This window comes from Lagenorhynchus albirostris, chromosome 19 (assembly GCF_949774975.1).
Source record: "Lagenorhynchus albirostris chromosome 19, mLagAlb1.1, whole genome shotgun sequence".
Lineage (NCBI taxonomy): Eukaryota > Metazoa > Chordata > Mammalia > Artiodactyla > Delphinidae > Lagenorhynchus > Lagenorhynchus albirostris.
Window position 1 is genome coordinate 2,726,065 of NC_083113.1, and position 24,968 is coordinate 2,751,032.

Here is a 24,968-nt window from a genome sequence, read left to right on the forward strand (position 1 = left end):
GAAATCACAGAATCAGGAAAGCAGGCAGAAAAACTATGTTTTTTAAATGAAAGGAATGTACAAGATCTCTAGGATAACGTTGTGTTCCAATATTCGAATTATAGGGGTTCCAGAAGGAAAAGAGAGGGAGCATGGGAACAAAAATATTTTTCAAGACATTATGGCTGAAAATTTCGTTTACCTGAAGAAGGAAACTGGTATTAAGGTACAGGAAGTATTGATACACAGGATCCCAAACAAGATGAACCCAAACAGACCCACACCAAGACATATCATAAGAAAATGGCAAAAGTTGAAGATAAGAGTTCTCAATGCATCAAGAGAAAAAGAAAGAGTCATAAACTAGGGAATCCCAATAATGCTATCAGCTGTTTTCTCTGCAGACACTTTGCAGGCCAGAAGGGAATGGCAGGATATATTCCAAGTGCTGAAAGGGAGAAAGCTGCAACCTAGGATACTCTACCCAGCAAGGTTATCATTTAGAAAAGAAGGAGAGATAAAGAACTTCCCAGATCAGCAAAACCCCAAAGAATTAATCAATACTAATCCTACCATAATAGAAATGTTGAAGAGTCTTCTCTAAATGGAAAATAAATAATAATCTTCAGGAAAGGGAAAATCCCACTAGGGAAGGCAAATATATAGTAAAGAATGAAGATCGTTTAAATAAGCTGGTAAGTAGATTTTTAAAAAATGTAGACGGAAGTAGAACTACACACAACAGGATAAGCACAAAGATGTAAAATATGACATCAAAAACACAACTACAGTAATTATTATGATTTTTTTGGGGGGGGCCCTGTAACATGACTTGTGGGATCTCAGTTCCCTGAACAGGGATGGAACACTGTCACGGCAATGAAAGCGCTGAATCCTAACTACAAGACGAGCAGGGATCTCTCCAGAAATCAACTACAATAAGAAAAACGGGAAAAGAACAAATATGTGGAGTCTAAATAACATGCTACTAAACCAATGGGTCAGTGAAGAGATCAAATGGGAAAGCAGCAAATATCTTAAGACAAATGTAAACTGAAGCACAACACTCCAAAATTTATGGGATGAAGCAAAAGCAATTCTAGGAGGGAAGTCTATAGCAATGCAGGCCTCAAGGAACAAGAGACAACTCAAATAAATAGCCTAACCTACTATTTATGAGAATTAGAAAAAGAAGAACGACAAAGGTTCCCTTCCCCCTTAAGAAGACTGGAGCCCCTAAACTACTACCTATGAGAATTAGAAAAAGAACAACAAACCTTCCCCGCTCCCTTAAGAAGATAGGAGTCACTTTCCCGCCCTAGAACTCATTTTCCAGTGCTTCCGTGGTGCAGCTTGGCTTTTTCCCGGCGATTCAGGTGCGGGGTGACATTCCCTGAGTCCTTGGCACTACATTACCCAGAAGAATTTGCGCTAAGGCAGCGACGTTCATCCAATGAAAATCCAGGAAGGGGGCATTTCCGGGAGGGCGAACCTCCGGGAGAAGAACTTCCGGCGTCCTCGTGGCGCCCATTTTGATCGTGGAGCTAGTCGGAAGGTCGGAGTGTGCGGTGATGGGAGCGAGGTGACGGGCCAAGAAGACGCAGGAGGAGGCTTTGTACACACTGCAAAGGGACGGCCTGAGTGTTGGGGACACCGCCGCCTGCGGGGTGCATCGGTACAAAGTCCGACAGGACCCCTCGACTGTCGCCACTCCTCTCCTCCCAGGAGCTCCGATGGCGGCGGCTGCGCTGACGGACCCGGCTCAGGTAAATGCTGCGGGCTCCGGGTTCTCCCCTGCCCGTTTCCCCACCCAAATACGAAACTCCTGAGTGAGAGGCGTCTGGTCCAGGAGAGTGAGGCCTGCAGGGGTGGTGTCCCTATTTCTGACCACCGTTGTAATGTGGTCTGAGTGAGGCTTGGAGATACAACTGAAGCAGAAATATTCGGGAACCCGGAGTCCATCTTGTTTCTGCGAGGAAGGCAGTTTGAGGCCAGGCTGCACCTGGAGTGGTAGATGAGTGGTTGTGTTTCTCTTCTTAGGGCCCTGGGAGCGGTGGAGAGTTTTGAATAAAGGAAGGGCACAATCTGAGCTAGGCTTTTAAAAATAATCCAAAGTGTTCAATGGAAAGCAGAATGTAGGGGAATGATGAGGACATTGAGGCAGAGGGAAGTTGTGGCTTTTTTCAGGGTCACAACTGGTAAGTAGGAGCAATGAGGATGGAGGCACAGAGGAGAGGTTACTGAGTCAGCCAGAGTTTACCTGGCTCTTGTATTGGGCACAGGTCCAGGGAAAGTGTGAGCCCCTGAAGCACTGCTTACGTCACTTTCTCCATCGCCTTCCTTTTCCCACAGATTCCATGGGCTGGAGAAGCACTTTGGGCAAGTGGCGGTTGTCCCAGTCCCTCACTTGTTCTCACCCCCCACGCACACATTCTGTGTATTTGAGGTGTCTTAGGGTTCTTCACCTGCCATTCTCCCAGCACTTTGGTTTGGGGACCCTAGAGAACCCCATGCTTGGTTTTCTGAGTGCAGGCCAGCTTTTGTGGAGGGGGTTCTAGTTTCCCACCACTGATGAAATGAGGTGTGAAAGGTTACTCCTGGAACCGGTACCAGTATGTGGCAATGATTTTTTTTTTTTTCTTTTTGCGGTACGCGGGCCTCTCACTGTTGTGGCCTCTCCCGTTGCGGAGCAACAGGCTCCGGACGCGCAGGCTCAGCGGCCATGGCTTACGGGCGCAGCCGCTCGGGGGCATGTGGGATCTTCCCGGACCGGGGCACGAACCCGTGTCCCCTGCATCGGCAGGCGGACTCTCAACCACTGCGTCACCAGGGAAGCCCGGCAGTGTTTTTTTAATGTTATTTTTGGCCCCACCACACGGCATGCGGGATCCTTAGTTCTCCCACCAGGGATTGAACCTGTGACCCCTGAAGTGGAAACTCGTAGCCTTAACCACTGGACCACGAGGGAAGTCCCTGTGGCAGTGTTTTGAGGTGAGGCTGAGCTTGTTTAGGTAAGTGCAGGTCTCCTTTTTTCTGACGGAAATAAACAGGGAAGAACTGGAGTTAGACTTGTAATGACTGCCTGTGTATTCTGGAGGCAATGGGAGTTTCAGATCAAAGGAGGGAGGTTCTCTTCCCCAGGTCTTGAGAGGCTCCATCTGGTTGGGCGGTAGGGGAAATGTGTGGGAAGATGGACTGTGGGTTTTCAGGAATGAGACTGTTCATGGTTATATTTGTCCCTGTTATACCAGGGCAGTGTGACCTTTGAGGATGTGGCCGTGTACTTCTCCTGCGAGGAATGGTGTCTTCTTGATGAGGTTCAGATACACCTGTACCTTGATGTCATGCTGGAGAACTTTGCCCTTGTCTGCATGCTGGGTAAGGCCCTCACACCCATCCCAATCCTCTGAGATAGGCTCTGCCTTTCTCCTTTTCCCCAAGGGTAGTTCTGTCCTTCTCACATCTGGACCATGGGCACTGCTTTCTTCTTAAAGTTATGTGCTGCAGTTACAATGGCTAGGCAGAGTTCATCCCTACTCCTTAGTGCCATGAAACTTGTAGCCCCAAAGTCTTGCAGGTGACCATTCAGGTTCATCAGTGTTGCAGTCCACTTTAGAGATCCCTCCTTGCTTGCCCTCTCCTGGGCTAAGTGAGTGTACGGATCCATACTACCCAAAGTTTGCTCCATTTCTGCACCCGACAGTATTTATTTATTTATCTGCCTGTCTATCTATCTATTTATTTATGGCTACATTGGGTCTTCATTGCATGTGGGCTTTCTCTAGTTGAGCCGAGTGAGAGCTACTCTTCTTTGTGGTGCATGTGCTTCTCATTGCAGTGGCTTCTCGTCGCAGAGCATGGGTTCTAGGCCTGTGAGCTTCAGTAGTTGTAGCGTGCAGGCTCTATAGCACAGGATCAGTAGTTGCGGTGCATGGGCTTAGTTGCTCTGCGGCATGTGGGATCTTCCCGGTGCAGGGATCGAACCCATGTTGCCTGCATTGGCAGGCAGGTTCTTAACCACTGCACCACAGGGAAGTCCTTAAAATATTAAATAAGGAACTACAGTATGATCCAGCAATTTCACCTCTGTGTGTTTATCCAAAGGGTGTGAAATCATATCAAAAAGATATCTGGGGACTTCCCTGGTGGCACAGTGGTTAAGAATCCACCTGCCAATGCAGGGGACACAGGTTCGAGCCCTGGTCTGGGAAGATCCCACATGCTGTGGAGCAACTAAGCCCGTGTGTCACAACTACTGAGCCTGCGCTCTAGAGCCCGTGCTCTGCAACAAGATAAGCCACTGCAGTGAGAAGCCCATGCACCACAACAAAGAGTAGCCCCTGCTCGTCACAACCAGAGAAAGCCCACGTGCAGCAACAAAGACCCAAAGCAGCCAAAAATAAATTTATTTTAAAAAAACAACAAGATATCTGTACTCCCTGTTTATTGCAGCATTATTTACACTATCCGAGACATGAAAAGAACCTAAGTGTCCATTGATGGATGAATGGGTAACAAATGTGCTGTATGTGGAACACTATTCAATATTGTTCAACCATTAAAAAAGAAAGAAATCCTGCCATCTTTAATAACATGGATGGACCTTGAGGGCATTATGCTAAGTGAAATAAGTATGACAGGGAAAGACAAATACAGTTGTTTGCCAGTTTCCAGAGAGGATTGATTCCAGGAGCCCCTGCATATACTGAAATCTGCAGATGATGAAGTTTCACAGTCAGCCCTGTGATTCTGAAGTTTTGCATTTGTGGATTCATTCAACTACTGATCACGTGGTGCTGTGTTTATTTAATTAAACATAACCATGTGTAAGTGGACCCATGCAGTTCTTACCTATGTTGTTCAAGAGTCAGTTGTACTCTATAATTACACATACATGGGGAATATTTTCCTTTTTGCTGCGACGAGTCTTAGTTGCGGCATGCAGGATCTTCATCGAGACATGTGGGATCTTTCGTTGGGATGCTCAGGCTCTTCGTTGTGGTGCAAGCTTCTCTCTAGTTGTGGTGTGCAGGTTTTTCTCTTCTCTAGATGTGGTGCGCAGGCTCCAGGGTTTGTGGGGTCTATAGTTGTGGCACGCAGTCTCTAGTTGAGGCGCGTGAGCTCAGTAGTTGTGGCGTGTGTGCTTAGTTTTCCCGCAGAATGTCAGATCTTAGTTTCCCGACCAGGGAATTGAACCTGCATCCCCTGCATTGGAAGGTGCATTCTTTACCACTGGACAACTGGGGAAGTCCCTGGAATCTTTAAAGAAAACACACACACACACACACACACACACACACACACACACCCCAAACTCAGAGACAGCACAGAAATTAGTGGTTGCCGGAGTAGGGGATGGGTGAACAGGGTTAGATGAAATGCGTGAATGGTGTCAGAAGTTACAGACTTCTAGTTGTAACGTGAATAAGTCCTGGGGATGTAATGCATAGCTTAGTGATTATAGTTAATTATACTGTATGCTGTATTTCAAATTTGCCAAGAGAGTAAATCCTAAAAGTTCTCATCAGAGGAAAAAAATTGTATTGTGGTGTTAACTAAACTTATTGTAATCATTGCACAACATATACACAAATCAAATTATGTTGTACAGCTTAAACAAATACAATGTTTCACATCAATTATATGTCAGTGAAACTTTTAAAATTCTACAGTGCTCTTCCTTTCTCTGAAACCCAAATTTCTGATCTTTATTATTTTCCATCTCTCTAAAGAACTTTTAAAAAATGAATTCCCATGATTTTTGTGCATCTAAGAACATGTTTATTTCACCATCACTGTTGAAGAGTAATTTTATTGCATTCTGAATTCTAGGCTGACATTGGCCACCCCCAACCCCACCCCCACCAAGCTTTAAATGTTTCACTCCTTTCTCTTGTTTGCATGATTTCTGAAAATTCAGATGTTATTCTTTTTGTTGCTTCCCCATGACTAAAGTGTTTATTCCTCTGGTTTCTTTTGGGATTTTTTTTTTCTTCTGTATTTGAATGTGATATGCTTAGGTGTAGTTTTGTTGTTGTTGTTGTTTTTTAAAATAAATTTATTTATTTATTTACTTATGGCTGTGTTGGGTCTTCATTTCTGTGCACAGGCTCTCTCTAGTTGCGGTGAGCGGGGGCTACTCTTCATTGCGGTGTGCGGGCTTCTCATTGTCATGGCTTCTCTTGTGGAGTGTGGGCTGTAGGTTCACAGGCTTCAGTAGTTGTGACATGTGGGTTCAGTAGTTGTGGCTTGTGGGCTCTAGAGTGCAGGCTCAGTAGTTGTGGTACACAGGCTTAGTTGCTCCACAGCATGTGGGATCTTCCCGGACCAGGGCTTGAATCTGTGTCCCCTGCATAGGCAGGTGGGTTCTTAATCACTGTGCCACCAGGGAAGCCCCAGCTTAGGTGTAGTTTTTTGGCATTAAACCTGCTTGATGTTCTCTGAGCTTCCTGGATCTGTGGGTTGGTGTCTGACATTAATTTGGTGGAAATTCTCCATGATTATTGCTTCAAATATTTTTTCTATTCCTTATTCTTTTTTTCTTTTGATGTTTCTATATATGTATGTTAAAGCATTTGCAGATGTTATACAGTTTTTAGATATTCTTTTTTTTTAGTCCTTTTTCTCTTTGTTTTTCAGTTTTAGAAGTTTCTACTACAGGAACCTCAAGCTGAGAGATTCTTTCCTGAGTTGTGTCCAGTCTTAATAAGCCCATCCTATTCATTCTTCATTCCTCTTCTCTTCTTTTTGATCTCTAGCATTTCCTTTTGGTTCTTTATTAGAATTTTCATCTCTGCTTTCATTGCCTTTCTTGTCTTGTATGCTGTCTGCTTTATCCATTAGCAGGCATTAATTAGCGTATTAATCATAATTGTTTTACATTACCAATTTGATCATTCCAACGGCCCTGTGATATCCCTCCCTCCCTCCCTCCTTTCTTCCTCCCCTCCCCTCCCCTCCCTTCCCTTCCCAGCATGCAAGATCTTAGTTCCATTACCAGGGATCGAACCAGTGCCCCCTACAGTGGAACTGTGGAGACTTAACCACTGGATCCCTAGAGAAGTCCCTCCCTGTGATATCTGATTCTAGTTTTGAAGTTTCCTTTGCCTTTTCAAAATTTGTTTTTAGGCCTTTTAGTTGGCCCTGTAATTTTTTTCTTTGTAACTGGCATGATGTATTCCCTAAAAGGAACCATTGTAGATAGACCTTTATTGTTGTGTTGGTAAGATGTGGAGAGCGGAAGCATGCATGTTGCTGTTAGCATTCATATTATATTTAATTTTCAATCTTTTAATGAGCCTGTGTGTCTTTATCCTGAACTTCACAACTTCTTCTCAATTTAATTTTCCCTCCCTTAGTTGGGACAGGATGGGTATTGGGGGCTGTAGTTGGGTATTTCCTCTTTCCCAGGTAAGTTAAGCTCTGATAAAATGACAGTAGGTTTGGCTCTGGGCAGACTTTGTTAAAAACAGAATGTTCTGGCTATTTTGTTTTTCTAATCTTCATTTCTTTTTTCAGAAGGCTCTGTTTAGTTTGTTTTGTAGTTCCTCAAGTTGTAAAGGTACGTTGTTGATTGATGATGTTTCTTTGTTTATATGTAAGCATTTATAGATGTAAATTTTCTCCTTAGTACTGCTTTTGTGGCATCTTATAAGTTTTAGTATGTTATATTATTGTTTTCTTTAGTCTCTTAAGTATTTTCTAGTTTCCTGTGTGAGCTTTTTTTCAAGGACCTATTGGTTGTTTCAAAGTATGTTGTTTAATTTCCAGAAATTTGTATATTTGTTTTCCATATGTGATTGATCTCTATCTTCAATCTGTTTCAGTTGGAGAGAACAGGTTGTATGCTCTTTATCTAATTTAAACTATTGTTCCTGTCTATTGCTGAGAGCAGAGCATTGAAGTGTCCCCATACTATAGTAGAACTGTTTCTCTTTTCAGTTCTGTCAGGTTTTGCTTTATATCTTTTGATTGTCTATTATGAGGTGTGTAAATATATATACTTATTTTAATTTTTTTATTTATGTTTGGCTGCGTTGGGTCTTTTTTTTGTGGTTTTTTTTTTTTGTGGTACGCAGGCCTCTCACTGTTGTGGCCTCTCCCGTTGTGGAGCACAGGCTCCAGACATGCAGGCTTAGCGGCCATGGCTCATGGGCCCAGCTGCTCCGCGGCATGTGGAATCTTCCCGGACCGGGGCATGAACCCATGTCCCCTGCATCGGCAGGTGGACTCTCAACCACTGTGCCACCAGGGAAGCCCTTTTAAAAAATTTATTTATTTTATGTATTTATTTTTGGCTGCGTTGGGTCTTCATTGCAGCATGCAGGCTTTTCATTGTAGTGGCTTATCATTGCAGAGCACAGGCTCTAGACGTGTGGGCTTGAGTAGTTATGGCACGTGGGCTCAGTAGTTGTGATACATGCACTTAGTTGCTCCACGGCATGTGGGATCTTCCCAGACAAGGGATTGAACCTATGTCCCCTACATTGGCAGGCAGATTCCCAACCACTGCACCACCAGGGAAGTCCCTAGACTTCTTTATTGTTTGATATGAATAATAGCCACCCCTGTGTTCTTTTGGTTACTATTTGCATGAAATATCTTTTTCTAACCTTTCATTTTCAATTTAATTCACTTTTGTCAACAGCATACAGTTGGATCATTTTAAAAAATCTGTCAGTCTGTCTTTTGATTTGAGTGTTTAATCCATTTACATTTAGAGCAATTACTGATAAGAGGTATTTTTGTCATTTTGCTCTTTGTTTTCTGTATGCCTTAGAGCTTGTTGTTCCTTAATTTTTGATATTTTCTCTTTTTGTATTAAATTTGTTTAGTGATATGTTTTAATTGTCTTTTCATTTCCTTTGTGTACATTATGATTATTTGTAGTTACCATGGGGATTACATTTTATATCCTAAACCTACCAGCATACTAATTTTAATTTACACCAGCTTACCATCAATAACATTACAAAAACATTTCTGCTTCTGTAGTGCTCTGTCCCCACTATTTTCTAGTATTGATTTTACAAAATTACATACTTGTATGTGGTGTGTTTAAGCTGAGACTATGGTTTCTTTAAATGCATTATTCTCTGCAATCAGGTAGAAAACGAAAAAGTGCTGTTATAAACTTACAATCACAGTAGCTTTTATAATTTTCTATGAACTTACCTTTATCAGAGACCATCATTTCTTCAAATAACTTTGAATTACCGTTTAGTGTTTTTTTCATTTCCACCTGAAAGAATCCATTTAGCATTTGCTGCAAGACAAGTCTAGTGTTAAAGAACTTCTTTAGCTTTTGTTTACATTGGAATATGTTAATTTTCCTTAGTTTTTGAAGGATGTTTCCCTGATGTAGGGTTATTGGTTGACATGTTATTTTCCTTCAACAATTTAAATATATCAACCCACTGCTTTCTGGCCAGATTTCTGATTAGAAATGTGCTGATAATCTTCTTGGGGATCCCTTGTCTGGAATGAGTCACTTCTCTCGCTGATTTCAAGATTCTTTGTCTCTGCATTTCAATAGTTTTATTATAATGTGCTGCAGTATGGCTCTCACAGTCTATTCTGCTTGGAGTTTATTTAGATTTGGGGATGTTCCTATTCATATCAATCCATAAGTGTGCTATGTTTTTCTGTTCTGAATCCCTCTAGTGTTTTGTTTTCTTTTCACTTCAGCAATTGTACTTTTCAGTTCCCAAATTTCCTTTTTTGCAATACTTATACTTTCTTTCTCTTTATTGTCATTCCTACTTTGTTCAGGCAACACTTTTTTTTCTGTACACCTGTTTCTTTTTAGGAATTGTACTTTGCAGTTTCCAAATTTCCATTTTTACAATACTTATACTTTCTATCTCTTTACTGTTATTCCTACTTTGTTCAGGCAACACTTTTTTCTGTACACTTGGGTTTTTTTTTTTTTTTTAGTTATTTGAACTTCCTTTAGTCAGTTTTTAAGTCTTTCTAGTTAGTTCGCCATCTATTTTTTGTGTACCTGTTTATAAGTTACAGTTGCGGTTGATTTGTTATTTTCCTTTGCATCATACGTTCCTGTTTCTTTGTATGTCTTGTGAGTTTTTGTCATTGAAAACTGAACATTTGTGTCTTATAATATTGTAATGCTGGAGATCCTGTATTCACTTTAACAAGTGTTTGCTGGTATGGGCTTCTCTTTGTTTTCGATGTTTTCAGGTGATTCTTTCCTGGACATCAACATGAGCTGTAAACTTAAGGGGTTTTCACTGTGCCTTTCTTGGGGGTGCACTATGACTTTTGAAGTTCCTCTATATAAGTGGCTGATTTTGAATGTCTTAGTCCTTAAATATCTCACTCTCCAAAAGTGAAAAACCAGAAAAATGAAGAGCGGGAAAAGAGACACTGGCCCTTAAAATCACGTGGGGAGACGGATTCATAACACCTTGTACTCCATCCACTGTTGTTCAGGTTGGGAGTGGATTCCTAACACCTATTACTCCATCCAGTGTTTTTCAGGTAGGGAGATGGATTCCTAACCCATCCCCTGTTTTACAGGTGGGGAGAAAATCACCTAACATTTTGTTTCCATTTTGTTTCCTAGCATTTTGTACTCCATCCACTGTACATCCTTCCCTCTGGCTCCACTGACATTTCTGTTTGTAGTATTTAAATATCATTCCTTTGTCTGTTGTGTGCTTAGTTCCTCTGGGTTCGTATTTGCCACTCACCCATCCAGACATTCCATTAGGCCTTGTGTCATATGTGTCCCATGTAGTTGTTCAAATGGGGATGGAGAGTCCTTGGGGCTTCACGGGATGGACATGACTCTGGTCTCAGCAAAAAGAGCTCACAGGTAGTCTGGCCAAGATGAATGGCAGCTGGCAGAGGGCTTGATATCAGGTCTGTGTTTTAAGTCATATCAGGAACATACCTTGTGTGATTAGTGTTTTAGCCCCATTGCCAGTGGCCCCAAATCACTTCTTTTGTCTTTTCTCCATTCTTGGTACTCTGCCAACTTGTCATTTCTACGACTACTCATTTTTATTCTGACTGCAGCCTGGGATTTATTCCCTACCACCTCTCTAAGCCACTTCTCTCATGTAGTCTTCACATTGTTTTCTCTATAGTACTTTATGACATTGTGCAGGTATCTTTGAATGGCATTAGGCAGGTATACTTTAATGTTCCATGAATACCAGCTACTGTTTCAGTAAGATTTTCTGGTGCATGGGCTTATACTTGTGCACAGTATCACAGATCAGCAGCAGATGTGGCCCTAGTGAAAGCCATTGACAGAGGAGTGAACTGTAGAACATGCCTTTCACCCTTGGACCACATCCAGTCCTTGTGTCCTGTGCTTGGTGAGGCTGCATCAATTCTGTGACCTTAAATCCCAATAATGCAGAACAGCTGCATCCTCAATTTGACCCCAACTCCATTTACTGAACACAGTCCCATGGATTGGTTCTTTCATGTGTCAGACATACAGTTGTGATGGTGTCACCCCCATCCAACGTCAACATGAATTTCACCATCACGTCTTTGTTTTCAGGTTCTTGGCGTGGAGTCGATGAAGAGACACCTTCTGAAGAGAACATATGTGTGGAGGGAGTATCACAGATTAGGACCCCCAGGGCAGGTTCATCTCCTGAGAAGGCCCAGCCCTGTAAGATGTGCGTCCCAGTCTTGAGAGACATTTTGCACTTGGCTGAAGAGCAGGGAGCAAATAGGGGCCAGAAAGCATACACATGTGGGGCATGTGGGAAACAGTTCTATTTCACTGCAAACCTTCAACAACACCGGAAGCAGCACATTAGAGAGAAACCTTTCCGATGTGATGTGAGGAGACTTGCATTTCTGAAGAGCTTCACAGTCTACACATCAGGGAATCTCTCTGTGTACAGTGAAATTGGGAAGAAATTAGCAGCCAACATGGGACTTCAGCAACAGGCCACTAATATCAGGAAGGAACAAAACAACAGTCATGAGTGTGAAGCTGTTTTTCACAGTGGAACAATTCATCGGAGCTGGGGAGAAGGCAGAAAATCCTCCAGCCACACAGATATGTATGAGAGAGTCATCACTAGTGAAGCGTTTTGTGAGTGCAGCAAATGTGGGAAAGCCTGCACCCAAAGTTGTAATCTTATGCAGCACCAGAGAGTTCACACTGGAGAGAAGCCTTATGAGTGCAGCGAATGTGGAAAATCCTTTAGCCGAAGCCACCACCTCAGTGTGCATAGGAAGATCCACACCGGAGAGAAGCCTTATGCATGCAAGAAATGTGCTAAATCTTTTCTCCAAAGGTCCAGCTTCATTCAACATCTGAGAGTTCACACTGGAGACAAGCATTATGAATGCAGTGAATGTGGAAAATCTTTTAGCAAAAAGTCCAATTTCCTTCAACATAAGAGAGTTCATACTGGAGAAAGGCCTTATGAGTGCAGTGAATGTGGGAAATCCTTTATCCATAGATGTCAACTTTTTATACACCAGAGAGTTCACACAGGAGAAAGGCCTTATGAGTGCAGTGAATGTGGGAAATCCTTTATTCATAGATGTCAACTTCTTATACACCAGAGAGTTCACACAGGAGAAAGGCCTTATGAGTGCAGTGAATGTGGGAAATCTTTTACAGTTAGGTCTGTCCTGCAAAATCATCAGAGAATTCATACTGGAGAGAGGCCTTATGAGTGCAGCCAATGTGAGAAATCCTTTATCCATAGATGTCAACTTCTTATACACCAGAGAGTTCACACAGGAGAAAGACCTTATGAGTGCAGTGAATGTGGGAAATCTTTTACAGCTAGGTCTGCCCTCCAAAATCATCAGAGAATTCATACTGGAGAGAGGCCTTATGAGTGCAGCCAATGTGGGAAATCCTTTATCCATAGATGTCAACTTCTTATACACCAGAGAGTTCACACAGGAGAAAGGCCTTATGAGTGCAGCCAATGTGGGAAATCTTTTACAGCTAGGTCTGGCCTCCAAAATCATCAGAGAATTCATACTGGAGAAAGACCTTATGAATGCAGCCAATGTGGGAAATCCTTTATTCATAGATGTCAACTTCTTATACACCAGAGAGTTCACACTGGAGAAAGGCCTTATGAGTGCAATGAATGCGGGAAATCTTTTACAGCTAGGTCTGCCCTCCAAAATCATCAGAGAGTTCACACAGGAGAAAGGCCTTATGAGTGCAGTGAATGTGGAAAATCCTTTATTCATAGATGTCACCTTCTTATACACCAGAGAGTTCACACAGGAGAAAGGCCTTATGAGTGCAGTGAATGTGGGAAATCCTTTATTCATAGATGTCAACTTCTTATACACCAGAGAGTTCACACAGGAGAAAGGCCTTATGAGTGCAGCCAATGTGGGAAATCTTTTACAGCTAGGTCTGGCCTCCAAAATCATCAGAGAATTCATACTGGAGAAAGGCCTTATGAGTGCAGCCAATGTGGAAAATCCTTTATCCATAGATGTCAACTTCTTATACACCAGAGAGTTCACACAGGAGAAAGGCCTTATGTGTGCAGTGAATGTGGGAAATCTTTTATTCATAGATGTCAACTTCTTATACACCAGAGAGTTCACACAGGAGAAAGGCCTTATGTGTGCAGTGAATGTGGGAAGTCCTTTATTCATAGATGTCAACTTCTTATACACCAGAGAGTTCACACAGGAGAAAGGCCTTATGAGTGCAGCCAATGTGGGAAATCTTTTACAGCTAGGTCTGGCCTCCGAAATCATCAGAGAGTTCATACTGGAGAAAGACCTTATGAGTGCAGTGAATGTGGGAAATTGTTTATTGTTATTTCTGGCCTTATTAAACATCAGAGAGTTCACACAGGAGAAAGGCCTTATGAGTGTAATGAATGTGGGAAATCTTTCACTGCGAGAGCTGGCCTCCAAAATCATCAGAGAATTCACACGGGAGAAAGGCCTTATGAGTGTAAGGAATGTGGGAAATCTTTTACTGCGAGATCTGGCCTCCAAAATCATCAGAGAGTTCACACAGGAGAAAGGCCTTATGAGTGTATGGAATGTAGGAAATCTTTTACTTCTAGGTCTGGCCTCCGAAATCATCAGAGTGTTCATACTGGAGAAAGGCCTTATGAGTGCAGTGAATGTGGAAAATCTTTTAGCCAAAGACAAATCCTCAGTACCCATAGGAAAATCCATACTGGAGAAAGGCCTCATGAGTGCAAAGAATGTGGTAAATCTTTTATCCAAAAGTGCAGCTTAATTCATCATCAGAGAGTTCACCGTGGAGAAAACGCCCTATGAATGCAGCCGATAAGGACGCCACTGGGGTTTGGAGGAGTTTGACATGGTAACAGAATGGGAGGAACAGGTGCAGTCATCGTGCAACAGATGGACAATTTCTAGAGCGGAAACTCAAGGTGAGAGAAGGGGTGTCATCTGCTTGTGAACTCCCAGCAATGGACAGGGATTTAGGATACAGTGCTAGGTTGACTGGTTCAGGCCATGAGGAGTCTGGTCACAGCACTCCACTTTCACTCCCTACCCTGCTTTGGGGACTCAAAGAACACTTTGTCCATTCGGACACCCTCTTGTCACCCCCACACAGACACAAAGAGGCCTGCTTAGGACACCCCCTCCTCCCCGCATGTGACTTGACAGGACTGTCGTTTCACTGGGAACAAATATTGATGGCTTTCCTATGAATGATCCAACTTATGTACCCGATAATGATCTGGTCCTGCTAACTCCATACCACAGGTTTTCAGTGGATGTGGGGCAGCCAAATTCGAGGCACAGACTCTACCTTGGGATGTGGATGTGACCCAGTCCCAGGACAGAGAAGACTAATCAATATAGAATGCCACATTAACAGAAGGAAGGATGAAAAATAACATGATCATCTCAGTAGACAGAGAAGAAGCATTTGACAAAATTCAGCATCCATTCATGATGAAAACCCATACAGGTGGGTATAGAGGGAACATATCTCAATAAAGGCCATTTATGACAAACCCACAGCAAACATCATACTGGTGGAAAGCTGAAAGGCTTTTTCCTAAATTCAGGAAGAAGAGAAGGATGCCCACTCCCAAAACTTCTATCTCACATAGTATTGGAAGTCCTAGCCCCAACAATCAGACAAGCAAAAGCATCCAAATTGGAAGGTAAGAGGTAAAACAGTATTTTCAGATAACGTGATACTTTATATAGAAAACCCTAGTGTCCACCTCAAAACTTTTAGAACTAATTAAAGAATTCAGTAAAGCTATAGGATATAGTACAAATATACAGACATCTGTTGCATTTCTATACACTAATAATGAACTATCAGAAAAAGTAAAAAAATTAAATTGCTTCAGATTGCATCAGAAAGAATAAAATACCTAGTAGCAAATTAACTGAGGGCTTGAAAGACATATATTCAATAAACTATAAAACATTGATGAAGATTGAAGATAAAGAAATGGAAAGATATCCTGTGCTCTTGCATTGGAAGAATTAAGATTGTTACAATGACAATACTACGCAAAGCAATCGTGAAATGGACAGAAGACATAATGGAGTTAGAAAAACTATCCGAAGTGATGAAAACGAACACACGTCTATTGTCATATGTGTTCAGTGTCTCAAGAAATATAGCAGCAATCTTGTGAGTAAGGCATATTTTAGTAAATGGGATATATTCATGTCCAAGACATAAAAAGGAGTCAGTTCTTATGGAAGGAATATTGTAGTTGATGGAAACTGCACCTAGGTAATTAGATTTCATGGAATATTAGAATGAGATGTTCCTATAAAAGGGAGAAAAAGAGCAAGTTACAGTTGAGGAAAAACGGGGGTTTGGGATGGGTTGAAAGAGTAAATAGAGTGTCCAGAGTAGGACTTTAGTGAAGGTGGACAGTTGTAGAAATACTGTGTTAAGGACAGCTTGCTTTCCTCTTTTCCAATTTTTACATGTTCATTTTCTTTACTGTATTAGAGAGGACCTCTGGCATATTAGGGAATACCAGTGTAAGGCAGTGAACTGCCATCCTACTGATCTCAAGCATCCTATTTTTGTCCTTTATATCTAGTCTTTTCAGTCCAGAACCATATAAAGTCGCACAAATTACATTTATTTCTCACCTCTCTTTAATGTCCATTCTGACACAGTCTCTCTGATTTCCTTCAAGTTGTTTTCCCTTGGTATCTTTTACACAATACATGACAATTTGTAAAATTTCCCTCACTTGGTATACAGTAAGATATCCTTATAAATAGATTCAGATTATGTGGTTTATTGTTTTCATTGTTGCTGTTTTGCTCCCATCCAAGATAATACAATAGTGCTGCCTTGTCCTTTTCAGTGTACCATATCAGGAAACAAGATGTCTGTTTTCCAGTATTGGCAATGTTTCCTTTGATCACTTCTTTATGGTGATATGCTTTGGATTTTTTTCCTATTACTCTGAGAGGCTGAAGAAGGGGTGTAGCAAGACACTGTGATCATCTATTTGTTTCTAAATCTCTCTGGCTTCTGTGTGGAGAGTGAACTTAGGAGGGAAGAACTGATGTAGGAGAGAGGACAGAATCCTTTGTGTAGTTGGGAGCCCTTTGATGATGGACCAGCCCAGGATGGTGGCATTGGAGATGGTGAGGACAGGATGACCTGGGACACATTAGGAGGCAGAGTTGGCAGGACATGTGCATAATTGAGATGATGGGGTGAGTCCCAGAGAATGATTTTTTTCCCTTCAGTCCTCAAGAGCGAGCCGTTACATTTGTGGGCCTGAGAGGCTTACCTTGTTTTCTTAGATTTCTGAATCAGCTGTCAGCTATGTTGAGTAACTGCAGCCAAAGTTTCCAATATCTGGGACACAAAATCGGCAGGACTGCTCCCTGACAGTTATTTGGGTAGATGAGTTTTGTGTGGCCTTGCTTTCCTTGGGCCTGCCAGGGTTAGATGAGGCTGGATAGGAAGACTTGTGTGGTGGTGGTGTGTATCTGTAATATCTGTAGCTGTATGTGTTTGAGCCTGCCAGGGAACATTAGCTATTCTTTGAATAGAAATTCAAAACTTGCCCTCGAACTTCACTTGATGAAAATTAAATCCCTTGTTAAGGAAGTTTAGGGTCATCCAAAAGTACTGACAGCTACTTTGAATATTTATTTCAAGGCATTTAATGTAATTGTTGATATATTTGGGTTGAAACATATCCTTTTACTTTGTATATTTCTTACCTTGCCCTTTGTTCTTTATCTTGGCCTTTAAAAAAATTTTAACCCTCTATTTATTAGTTATTTGTAATTCAATTTTCTTTACTTCTAGCTTTGAAAATATATACCTTTATTCTATTTATTGTTTAAGCCCCAAATCACTTATTTAACACATTAGAGCATAAAGTTATAAATACATTTTTTTCTTCATTCTGCATATTATAAGGGGTTTAAAACATTAATTTTTCCCATAGGAATATGTTTTTCAAGGTATGCATAGGGATTCTGTCATTCTAAATCTGTAAGGAAATATTACTCATGCTTTACACAATTGGTGACATGTATGTCAATCAACACATGCATTTCTCTCTTCAGTTATCATTCCTTTTGTCATCACTGATCTTTCAACTGGAATTACAATCCATTGTTCATTGTCCTTGAATAGAACTTTTTTTTGAATAGAACTTTTAATGTTCATTTTTCCAGGTTAATTGTGCATTAATTTTCTCATTTCAAATCGTTTTGTTTCATCCATTCTTGAAGGACATATTTGCTGTACATAGAAATCTTGGTTGGCAATTTTCTCTTCAGTGGTGGGGGGAGGTCATATTGACCTTTCTACTTCTGTGGTTTTCTTAATCTTCTTGAGCTACAGAAGATATTCTGTATGCTAAGGTGTGCTATTTTGATGTATTTTACTCTGAACCTATCAAGATCAAAAGGAAATAGGGAATGACTCCCCTTCCCTGCCCCACCTCCTTAGTAGCACAGCAGGCCCCCCTATGGGTTTATTCTTACAGGAAATGCAGAAACACAACCAGTTCCCTTGTAAGGGGTTCTAACCTTCTGCGCTCTAGTCCAAGTGATTTTCATCTGTCCCATTCTGTAATTGTTGATTGTTGGTCTCCAGCAGCTATTTACCTTCATGGATCTCACCACTTCTGGGGGTTGCTTTTCCAGACACCCTGAATTGGGAAGACTCTGGGGGTTCTGGGGTTACTGAGTTCATGCCAGTTTTTGCTGGGGTTTCTCAGAAGGACTCAGGCCCAGGAGTGCAGGGTGGAGGGTCCTATGGGCGCCCCACAAGGGCTGGTTTGCTCGTGTCTCTTCCTGCTCCCGTATACCAGAGGGAACGTTTTGAGGCCTTTTCCTCTGGGGACCCATGTGCACCAAGTCCAGGGGCGCCACGTGTGATCTGAGGTGACCTATCAGAGGAGTCAGTGATAAATGAAGAGAGCTAAGTGGTCTCCAGGGTGGGAGATAGGGGAACCAGACTCCCAGATGAGGGCAGGGTGACCTGGGGACACGGGGAAAACCTGGAGATGGTGGCACCGCACAAAGGTGGGACATACGAAAGATCCCTGGGCTAGGACTCCTCCCTGGTCCCATAGGCTGTGTCCTCCATGTTCCCTCAGGGTTAGCCCAAGACACAAAATCCAGAATGTTTGCCCAAAGGCTGAGTCCTTCTTTTTCATTGCTGTGGCCTGGCTCCCTCACAGATGTGCACCCCTGAGTGGTGGTGACCAATCCCCCTCCTCCTGGCTGAATCCTACTTCAGGGCCCAGAGGCCACGTGTGCTTTGATGAGGAAGAAATAAAAGAAGATTTGTGGCCCCTGGGCCCACACTCGAGGGTCTTGGTCCACTCCAGGATGACCCTGCCCTAAGAGGTCCCGATGTGGGGTTTCAGCCTCGGAGCCATCACTTCCACACTCCCACCTGGACAGCCTTAAGACAGTCTCCCAGGACAGGAAGCATCCTTGACACTGGCCTCAAGACACCCGCCCCCCACCACCAACAATCCCCACTCAGTCAGCCACAGGAACTGATCTTTTTCCTGAGGCTGAGGAGGTAGAAATGCGGCCTGACCAGCAGAGATGGACCCCTGGGTATCTGCATACAGTTTCTGTGCCTTGAAGGAGGGACCCTGCAGGAAATGAGGGGCCTTTGGTTGCTCAGAGCCAGACTCTGGTGTATACAGACAAGAGACAATAATGCAGGCCCTGGAGGAAGGGGGCCGTTTTTAAGTAGACAAGTGATCGTCCTAAAGTGCTGTCAGGTGCAAGATGTATTGCTAAATGAGTGAGAGACACCAGTGTTTTAATGGATATTGGATCTAAGTCATCCAAAGCAAGGTCCTGGAGAGACACCCCATCTTGGTAGGCAGGCAGCGAGCAGGATGTTTCAGCAGTTTTAGCTTCTGGAAAAGGAGGTTACCAGCTTTAGCGGGAATTGACATCGTGCTGGCTCATTGGTTATCACGGAAAGCAGCAGAGGAGCATGCTCCTCACATCCCCTCTGATAACACTATCAAAGTGGAGAGTCTCTGATCTAAAGATTAATCACTAGCTGAGGCCTGGGCAGGTACCCAGGTGTTTGCTGATTAGGCTTTATGTTTAAGATGGAAGGTCAGCCATGTGAGTAGGGTGCAGGTGAATCAGACTGCTGGACCAGGGGATGTACAGAGCAAGAGGACAGCCATGGTGGGTGGCCTGATCCATCTCTTGCTGAGCTGTGCACAGTCATTGACTATGCAGACAAGAGAGCCATTTCTGACGTGACCAGAACCAGCGCTCTCCCTCTTGTCCAGATGCTTCAGGGCTGCCCAATATCTCCTTTTCCATATTCCTGGTCAGGGTCCTGTCTTACTTTTCTCTTGTCCCTTGCCAAAGTTTACAAGATGACTAACGCTTCAGACTGCATGCGTTTCAAGAGCAATAGGATAATGTTTATTTGCTTCCTGTTACCAGTGGATGTCAACTTGGGTTGGCTTCGTGGGGTCTGAGATAACATCCAAACACTTCAGCAATCAGTAGCATTATAGAGCCTTAAATGCTCAACACTCACCGGAAAGTTTCCCCACCCCCGTAAGAAGAATGGAGCCCCCTACCCCCCACCCCCCTCCCTCATAAGAAGAATGGAGCCCCCTACCCTCCACCCCGCACCCCAACCCCGCCCTAGAAGTCGTTTCCCAGCGCTCCTCGGGGGCTGCTTGGCTGTTTTCAAAGTGATTCAGGTGTGGGGCCCCGTGCTTCCTTGAGGCCTTTGCACTACATTACCCAGGATAACTTGTGTTAAGGCAGCAACGTTGATACAATGAAAATCCAGAAAGGGTGCATTTCCGGGAGAGGGCCGTCTTCCTGGCGGACATTTTGATTGCTGTGGAGTCTGAGGAGCTCGTCAGAAAGTCGAGGTGTGTGGTGTTGGGGGTCAGTTGACGGGGCAAGAAGGCATAGAAGGAGGTCTTGTGCGCACTGTACAGGGGCGGGTCTCGGGGCCGGGGAGACCGCGGTCTGCGTGCAGTATCCACGCCGAGTCCGACCTGGTCACTGGGCTGTGGGCCCCTCCTCTTGAGGACTCGGTGGAGGCGGCCGTGCTGAGGGACCCGGCTAAGGTAAACGCTGCGTGCTCCGGGTTCTCCCCTGCCCGTTTCTCCACCCAAATACGAACGGCCGGCGTGAGAGGCGCCTGTTTACGTCTGGTTCAAGACAGTGAGGCCTTCAGGTGTCGTGTCCCTATTTCTGACCACCAGTGTAATGTGGTCTGGGTGAGCCTTGTAGACGCAACTAAAGGAGGAGCATTCGGAACTTGGAGTCCATCCCGTTTCTGGGAGGAAAAAAGTTTGAGACCAGGCTGCACCTGGAGTGGTAGGTGAGAGTTGTATCTTTCTCTTTGGGCCCATGGAGCGGTGCAGAGTTGGTTTTTTATAAATGAATGAATGAATTCATTCGTTTACTCATTCATTTATTTATTTATTCATTGATTGATTGCTGCGTTGGGTCTTCGTTGCTGCGCGGAGGCCTTCTCTAGTTGCGGCGAGCCGGGGCTACTCTTCCTTGCGGTGCGTGGGCTTCTCATTGTGGTGGCTTCTCTTGTTGAGGAGCCACGGGCTCTAGGCACGTGGGCTTCAGTAGTTGTGGCTCGTGGGCTCTAGAGCACAGGCTCAGTGGTTGTGGCACACGGGTTTCGTTGCTCCGCGACATGTGGGATCTTCCCGGACCAGGGATTGAAGGGTGTCCCCTGCATTGGCAGGCGGGTTCTCAACCGCTGCACCACGAGAGAAGTCCCTGTGGAAAGTTTTGAGCATAGGAAGGACATGATTTGAGTTAGGGTTTTAAAAATACTCCAAAGCCTGCTCAATGGAAGAACATAATGTAGGGGGGTGATGAGGACAGTGAGGCAGAGGGAAGTTGTGGCTTTTCCAAGGTCCCAACTGGTAAGCGGTATCACTGTGGACTGAGGCACAGAGGAGAGGTTTGCTAGTCAGCCTGAGGTTTTCTCGTTCTGGTACCGCCAGGGGGCCAGGGAAGGCCTGTGCCCCTGGAGCACCGCCCTGGTCACTTTTCCTCCATCGCCTGCCTTTCCCCACAGATTCCAAGGGCCAGAGAAGCACCTTCGTTAAATAGAGGTTGTCGCAGCCCCTCACATGTTGTGACCCCACGCACACATTCTCTGTATTTGAGAAGGGTCTTGGGGTTCTTCGCTAGTCATTTTCCCAGCCCTTTGGTTTGGGAACCCTGGAGAACCCCATGTTCAGGGTCCTGAGAGGAGGCCAGTTTCTATGGAGGGTGTCCCATTCCCCACCTTAAATGGAAGGAGTTGTGTAAGGTTACTCCTGGATTCGATACCAGTTGTGGAAGTGCGTCAAGGTGAGGCTGAGTTGGTTTAGGTAAGTGCAGGTCTCCTTTTTTTTTCTAGTGGAAATAACACAGAAGAGCAGGTTTTCTGCTTTAAATGCCTGCCTGTATATTTTGGAGGCAATGGGAGCTTCAGATTAGAGGAGGGAGGTTTTCCTCTCAAGGTCTCAAGAGTCTCCATCTGGTCGGACAGTAGGGGAAATGTGTGGGAAGATGGATTGTGGGTTTTCAGGAGTGAGACTGTTCATGGTTTTATTTGTCCCTGTTTACCAGGGCAGTGTGACCTTTGAGGATGTGGCCGTGTACTTCTCCTGGGAGGAATGATGTCTTTTTAACGAGGTTCAGATACACCTGTACCTTGATGTCATGCTGGAGAACTTTGCACTTGTCAGCATGCTGGGCAAGGCTCTCACACCCACCTCCCTCCTCTGACCTAGGCTCTGCTTTTGTTTTTTTACCTAAGGACAGCTCTGTTTCTCACATCTGGACCCTGGGCACACCTTGTTAAATTCCTTGGTTATGTGCTGTGGTTACTACAGCTAGGTTAGTGCCTCCCTACTCCTTAGTGCCTGGACACCTGTAGCCCCAAAGTCTTGCAGGTGATGCTTCAGGGTCAGTAGTGTTGCAGTCAGCCTGGTAGCTCTCTCCTTGCTTGCCCTCTCTGACCAGGCGAATGTCAAAATCCATGGTACCGAAGTTTTGCTTCATTCTTGAACCTGACATTTATTTGTGCCTGACTGTACAACTGTCACTGACTCGGTCACTTCTGAAACAGACCATGAACATTTTTCCAAGTTTCCAATTTCTCTGCATTCACACCAGCATGTGTTATTTTGTTTTTTTCATAATAGCCATCCTAATGGATGTGAACTTGTATATCTTTTTCATTTCGATTGCATTTCCATAGTGGTGTGCTTATTGGTGTGTTTATTGGTATATCTTTAGAATAATTCAGGTCCTTTTTCCTTTTTTTTTTTTTTTTTTTTTTTTTTGCGGTACGCGGGCCTCTCTCCCGTTGCGGAACACAGGCTCCGGACGCGCAGGCTCAGCGGCCATGGCTCACGGGCCCAGCCGCTCCGCGGCTTGTGGGATCTTCCCGGACCGGGGCACGAACCCGTGTCCCCAGCATCGGCAGGCGGACTCTCAACCACTGCTCCACCAGGGAAGCCCCCTTTTTCCATTTTTTAATCAAGTTGGTTCTTTGGCGGTTGTTGAGTTCAAGGCATTATCCATATATTCTGGATATTAATCCCTTGTTGTATACCTGATTTTGAAATATTTTCTCTCATTCTGTGGTTGCTTTTTTACTGTGTTCATAGTGTCCTTTGATGTACAAAAGTTTGTCTCTTTTTCCTTCCCCCCCCACCCCCAGCTTTATTGAGGTATAATTGATACATAATGTTGTGTAACTTAAAGGTATCCAACAAAAATTGTTCGTTTTTATTAGGTGCAGTTTTTGTATTTTTTCTTTTGTCGCTTGTGCCTTTGTTGTCATAGTCAGGAAATCATAACTGAATCGAACATTTTGAAGATATTCCCCTTTGCTTTTTCTATGAATTTTACAGTTTTAGCTCTTATATTTGATATATATATATATTTAAAATTTATCATTTATTCATTTGGTTGCACTGGGTCTTATTTATGGCAGCTGGGCTCCTTACTTGTGGCTTGAGGGCTCCTTACTTGCAGCTCACAAACTTTTAGTTGTGGCACGCATGTAGGATCTAGTTCCTCGACCAGGGATTGAACCCAGGCCCCCTGCATTGGGAGTGCAGAGCGTTAACCACTGCACCACCAGAGAAGTCCCAAGGCTTCTGATATATTTTGAGTGAATTTTTCTATGTGATATTAGGTGAGTTCCCAACTTCATTCTTGTGTATGTTGGTATCCAGTTTTCCCAGCACCATTTATTGAAAAGGCTGCCCTTATTGAATACTAATGGTCCTTTGGTTAAAAGTTATTTGATCATAAATATGAGGGTTTACTTTTAGGCTACTCCCTGTTCTATTCCATTGCTGTGTATATATGTATTTATGCCAGTAGCATAGTATTTTGCTTACTGTAGCTTTGTAGTAACGTTTGAAATCAGGTGGTGTGAGTCCTTCAACTTTGTTCTTTTTCATAATTGCTTTGGCTATATGGAATCCCTTGAGAGTCCATTTGAATTTTTGGAAGAGTTTTTCTATTTTTTGAATATGTCATTGGGAATTTAGTAGGTATTGTATTGACTCAGGAATCCCCCAAGCAAGTGTTAAAATTGATGCGTCTATACTGACACATTATTATCACTCAAAATCTGAAGTTTACATTAGAGTTGACTCTTGGTATTGTACATTCTATGGGCTTTGATAAATGTTTAATGATTCTCATTCCCCATTATAGAGTGGTTTCAATGGTTTTCAGTGTTTCAATTCTTTGTGTTCCACCTGTTCATCCTTTCTTCCCCTGTACGCCTTGGTAAGCACTGATTTTTTTTTAACTGTCTCTATATGTTTTCCCTTTTCTAGAGTGTCATATAATTAGAGTCATACATTATGCAGCCTTTTCATCTTGGTTTCCTTCACTTAGTAACTTGCATTTAAGTTTTCTGTTTTTCTTTTCTTTTTAACCCCCGCCACGTGCCTTACAGGATTTTAGTTCCAGAACCCGGGCCATGGCAGTGAAAGTGCCGAGTGCTAACCTCTGGATCATGAAGGAACTCCCTTGCATGTCTTTTCATGACTTGATAGCTCATTTCATTTCAGCTCTAAATAATGTTCCCAGTATCTTGATGTATCTTGATTGTCCATTTGTCTGCTGAAGGAATTCTTGACTACTTCTAAGTTTTGGCAGTTATGAATACAGCTACTGTGAATATCTGTGTGAAGGTTTTTGTGTAGATGTAAGTTTTCAACTCCTTTTTTATAATACGAAGGAGTAGAATTTCTATATGATGTGTAAGAGTTTAGTTTTGTAGAAAACTGCCGAACTCTCTTTCAAAGTGGGCTGTACCATTAAGCATTTCAATGGGCAATGAATGAAATTCCTGTTCCTCCACACCCTTGGCAGCATTTGTGTCAGTGTTTGGATTTGGGCCATTCTTTTTTTTTTTTAATAAATTTATTTCATTTATTTTATTTTTGGCTGCATTTGGTCTTTGTTGCTGCACGCAGGATTTCTCTAGTTGTGGTGAGTGGGGGCTACTCTTT

The 24,968-nt window shown here is 43.3% G+C and overlaps 1 protein-coding gene and 1 long non-coding RNA gene across 4 annotated transcripts in view; both read left to right on the forward strand.

The window, feature by feature from the left end:
• Positions 1-1,514: 1,514 nt before the first annotated feature.
• Positions 1,515-15,637, forward strand: LOC132510106 (zinc finger protein 211-like). Of its 3 annotated transcripts, none has more exons than XR_009537234.1 (4): positions 1,515-1,745; positions 3,231-3,357; positions 11,516-14,914; positions 15,015-15,637. XR_009537234.1 is itself a non-coding variant. In XM_060131889.1 (3 exons), exons 1-3 carry the CDS (start codon positions 1,713-1,715, stop codon positions 14,248-14,250), a joined length of 2,895 nt encoding a protein of 964 aa, XP_059987872.1. In that variant the 5' UTR covers positions 1,515-1,712; the 3' UTR covers positions 14,251-15,637. The 3 variants fall into 3 exon arrangements, 1 of the variants encoding a protein (XP_059987872.1); XR_009537233.1 differs by having other exon boundaries at positions 11,516-14,366; positions 14,707-15,637; XM_060131889.1 differs by having other exon boundaries at positions 11,516-15,637.
• Positions 15,638-20,121: 4,484 nt separating this feature from the next.
• LOC132510114 (uncharacterized) overlaps positions 20,122-24,968 on the forward strand; it is a 44,502-nt gene continuing 39,655 nt past the window's right edge. Inside the window, exon 1 of the long non-coding RNA XR_009537237.1 lies at positions 20,122-20,336. This is a non-coding gene — a long non-coding RNA (uncharacterized LOC132510114). The remainder of the gene's footprint in view (positions 20,337-24,968) is intronic.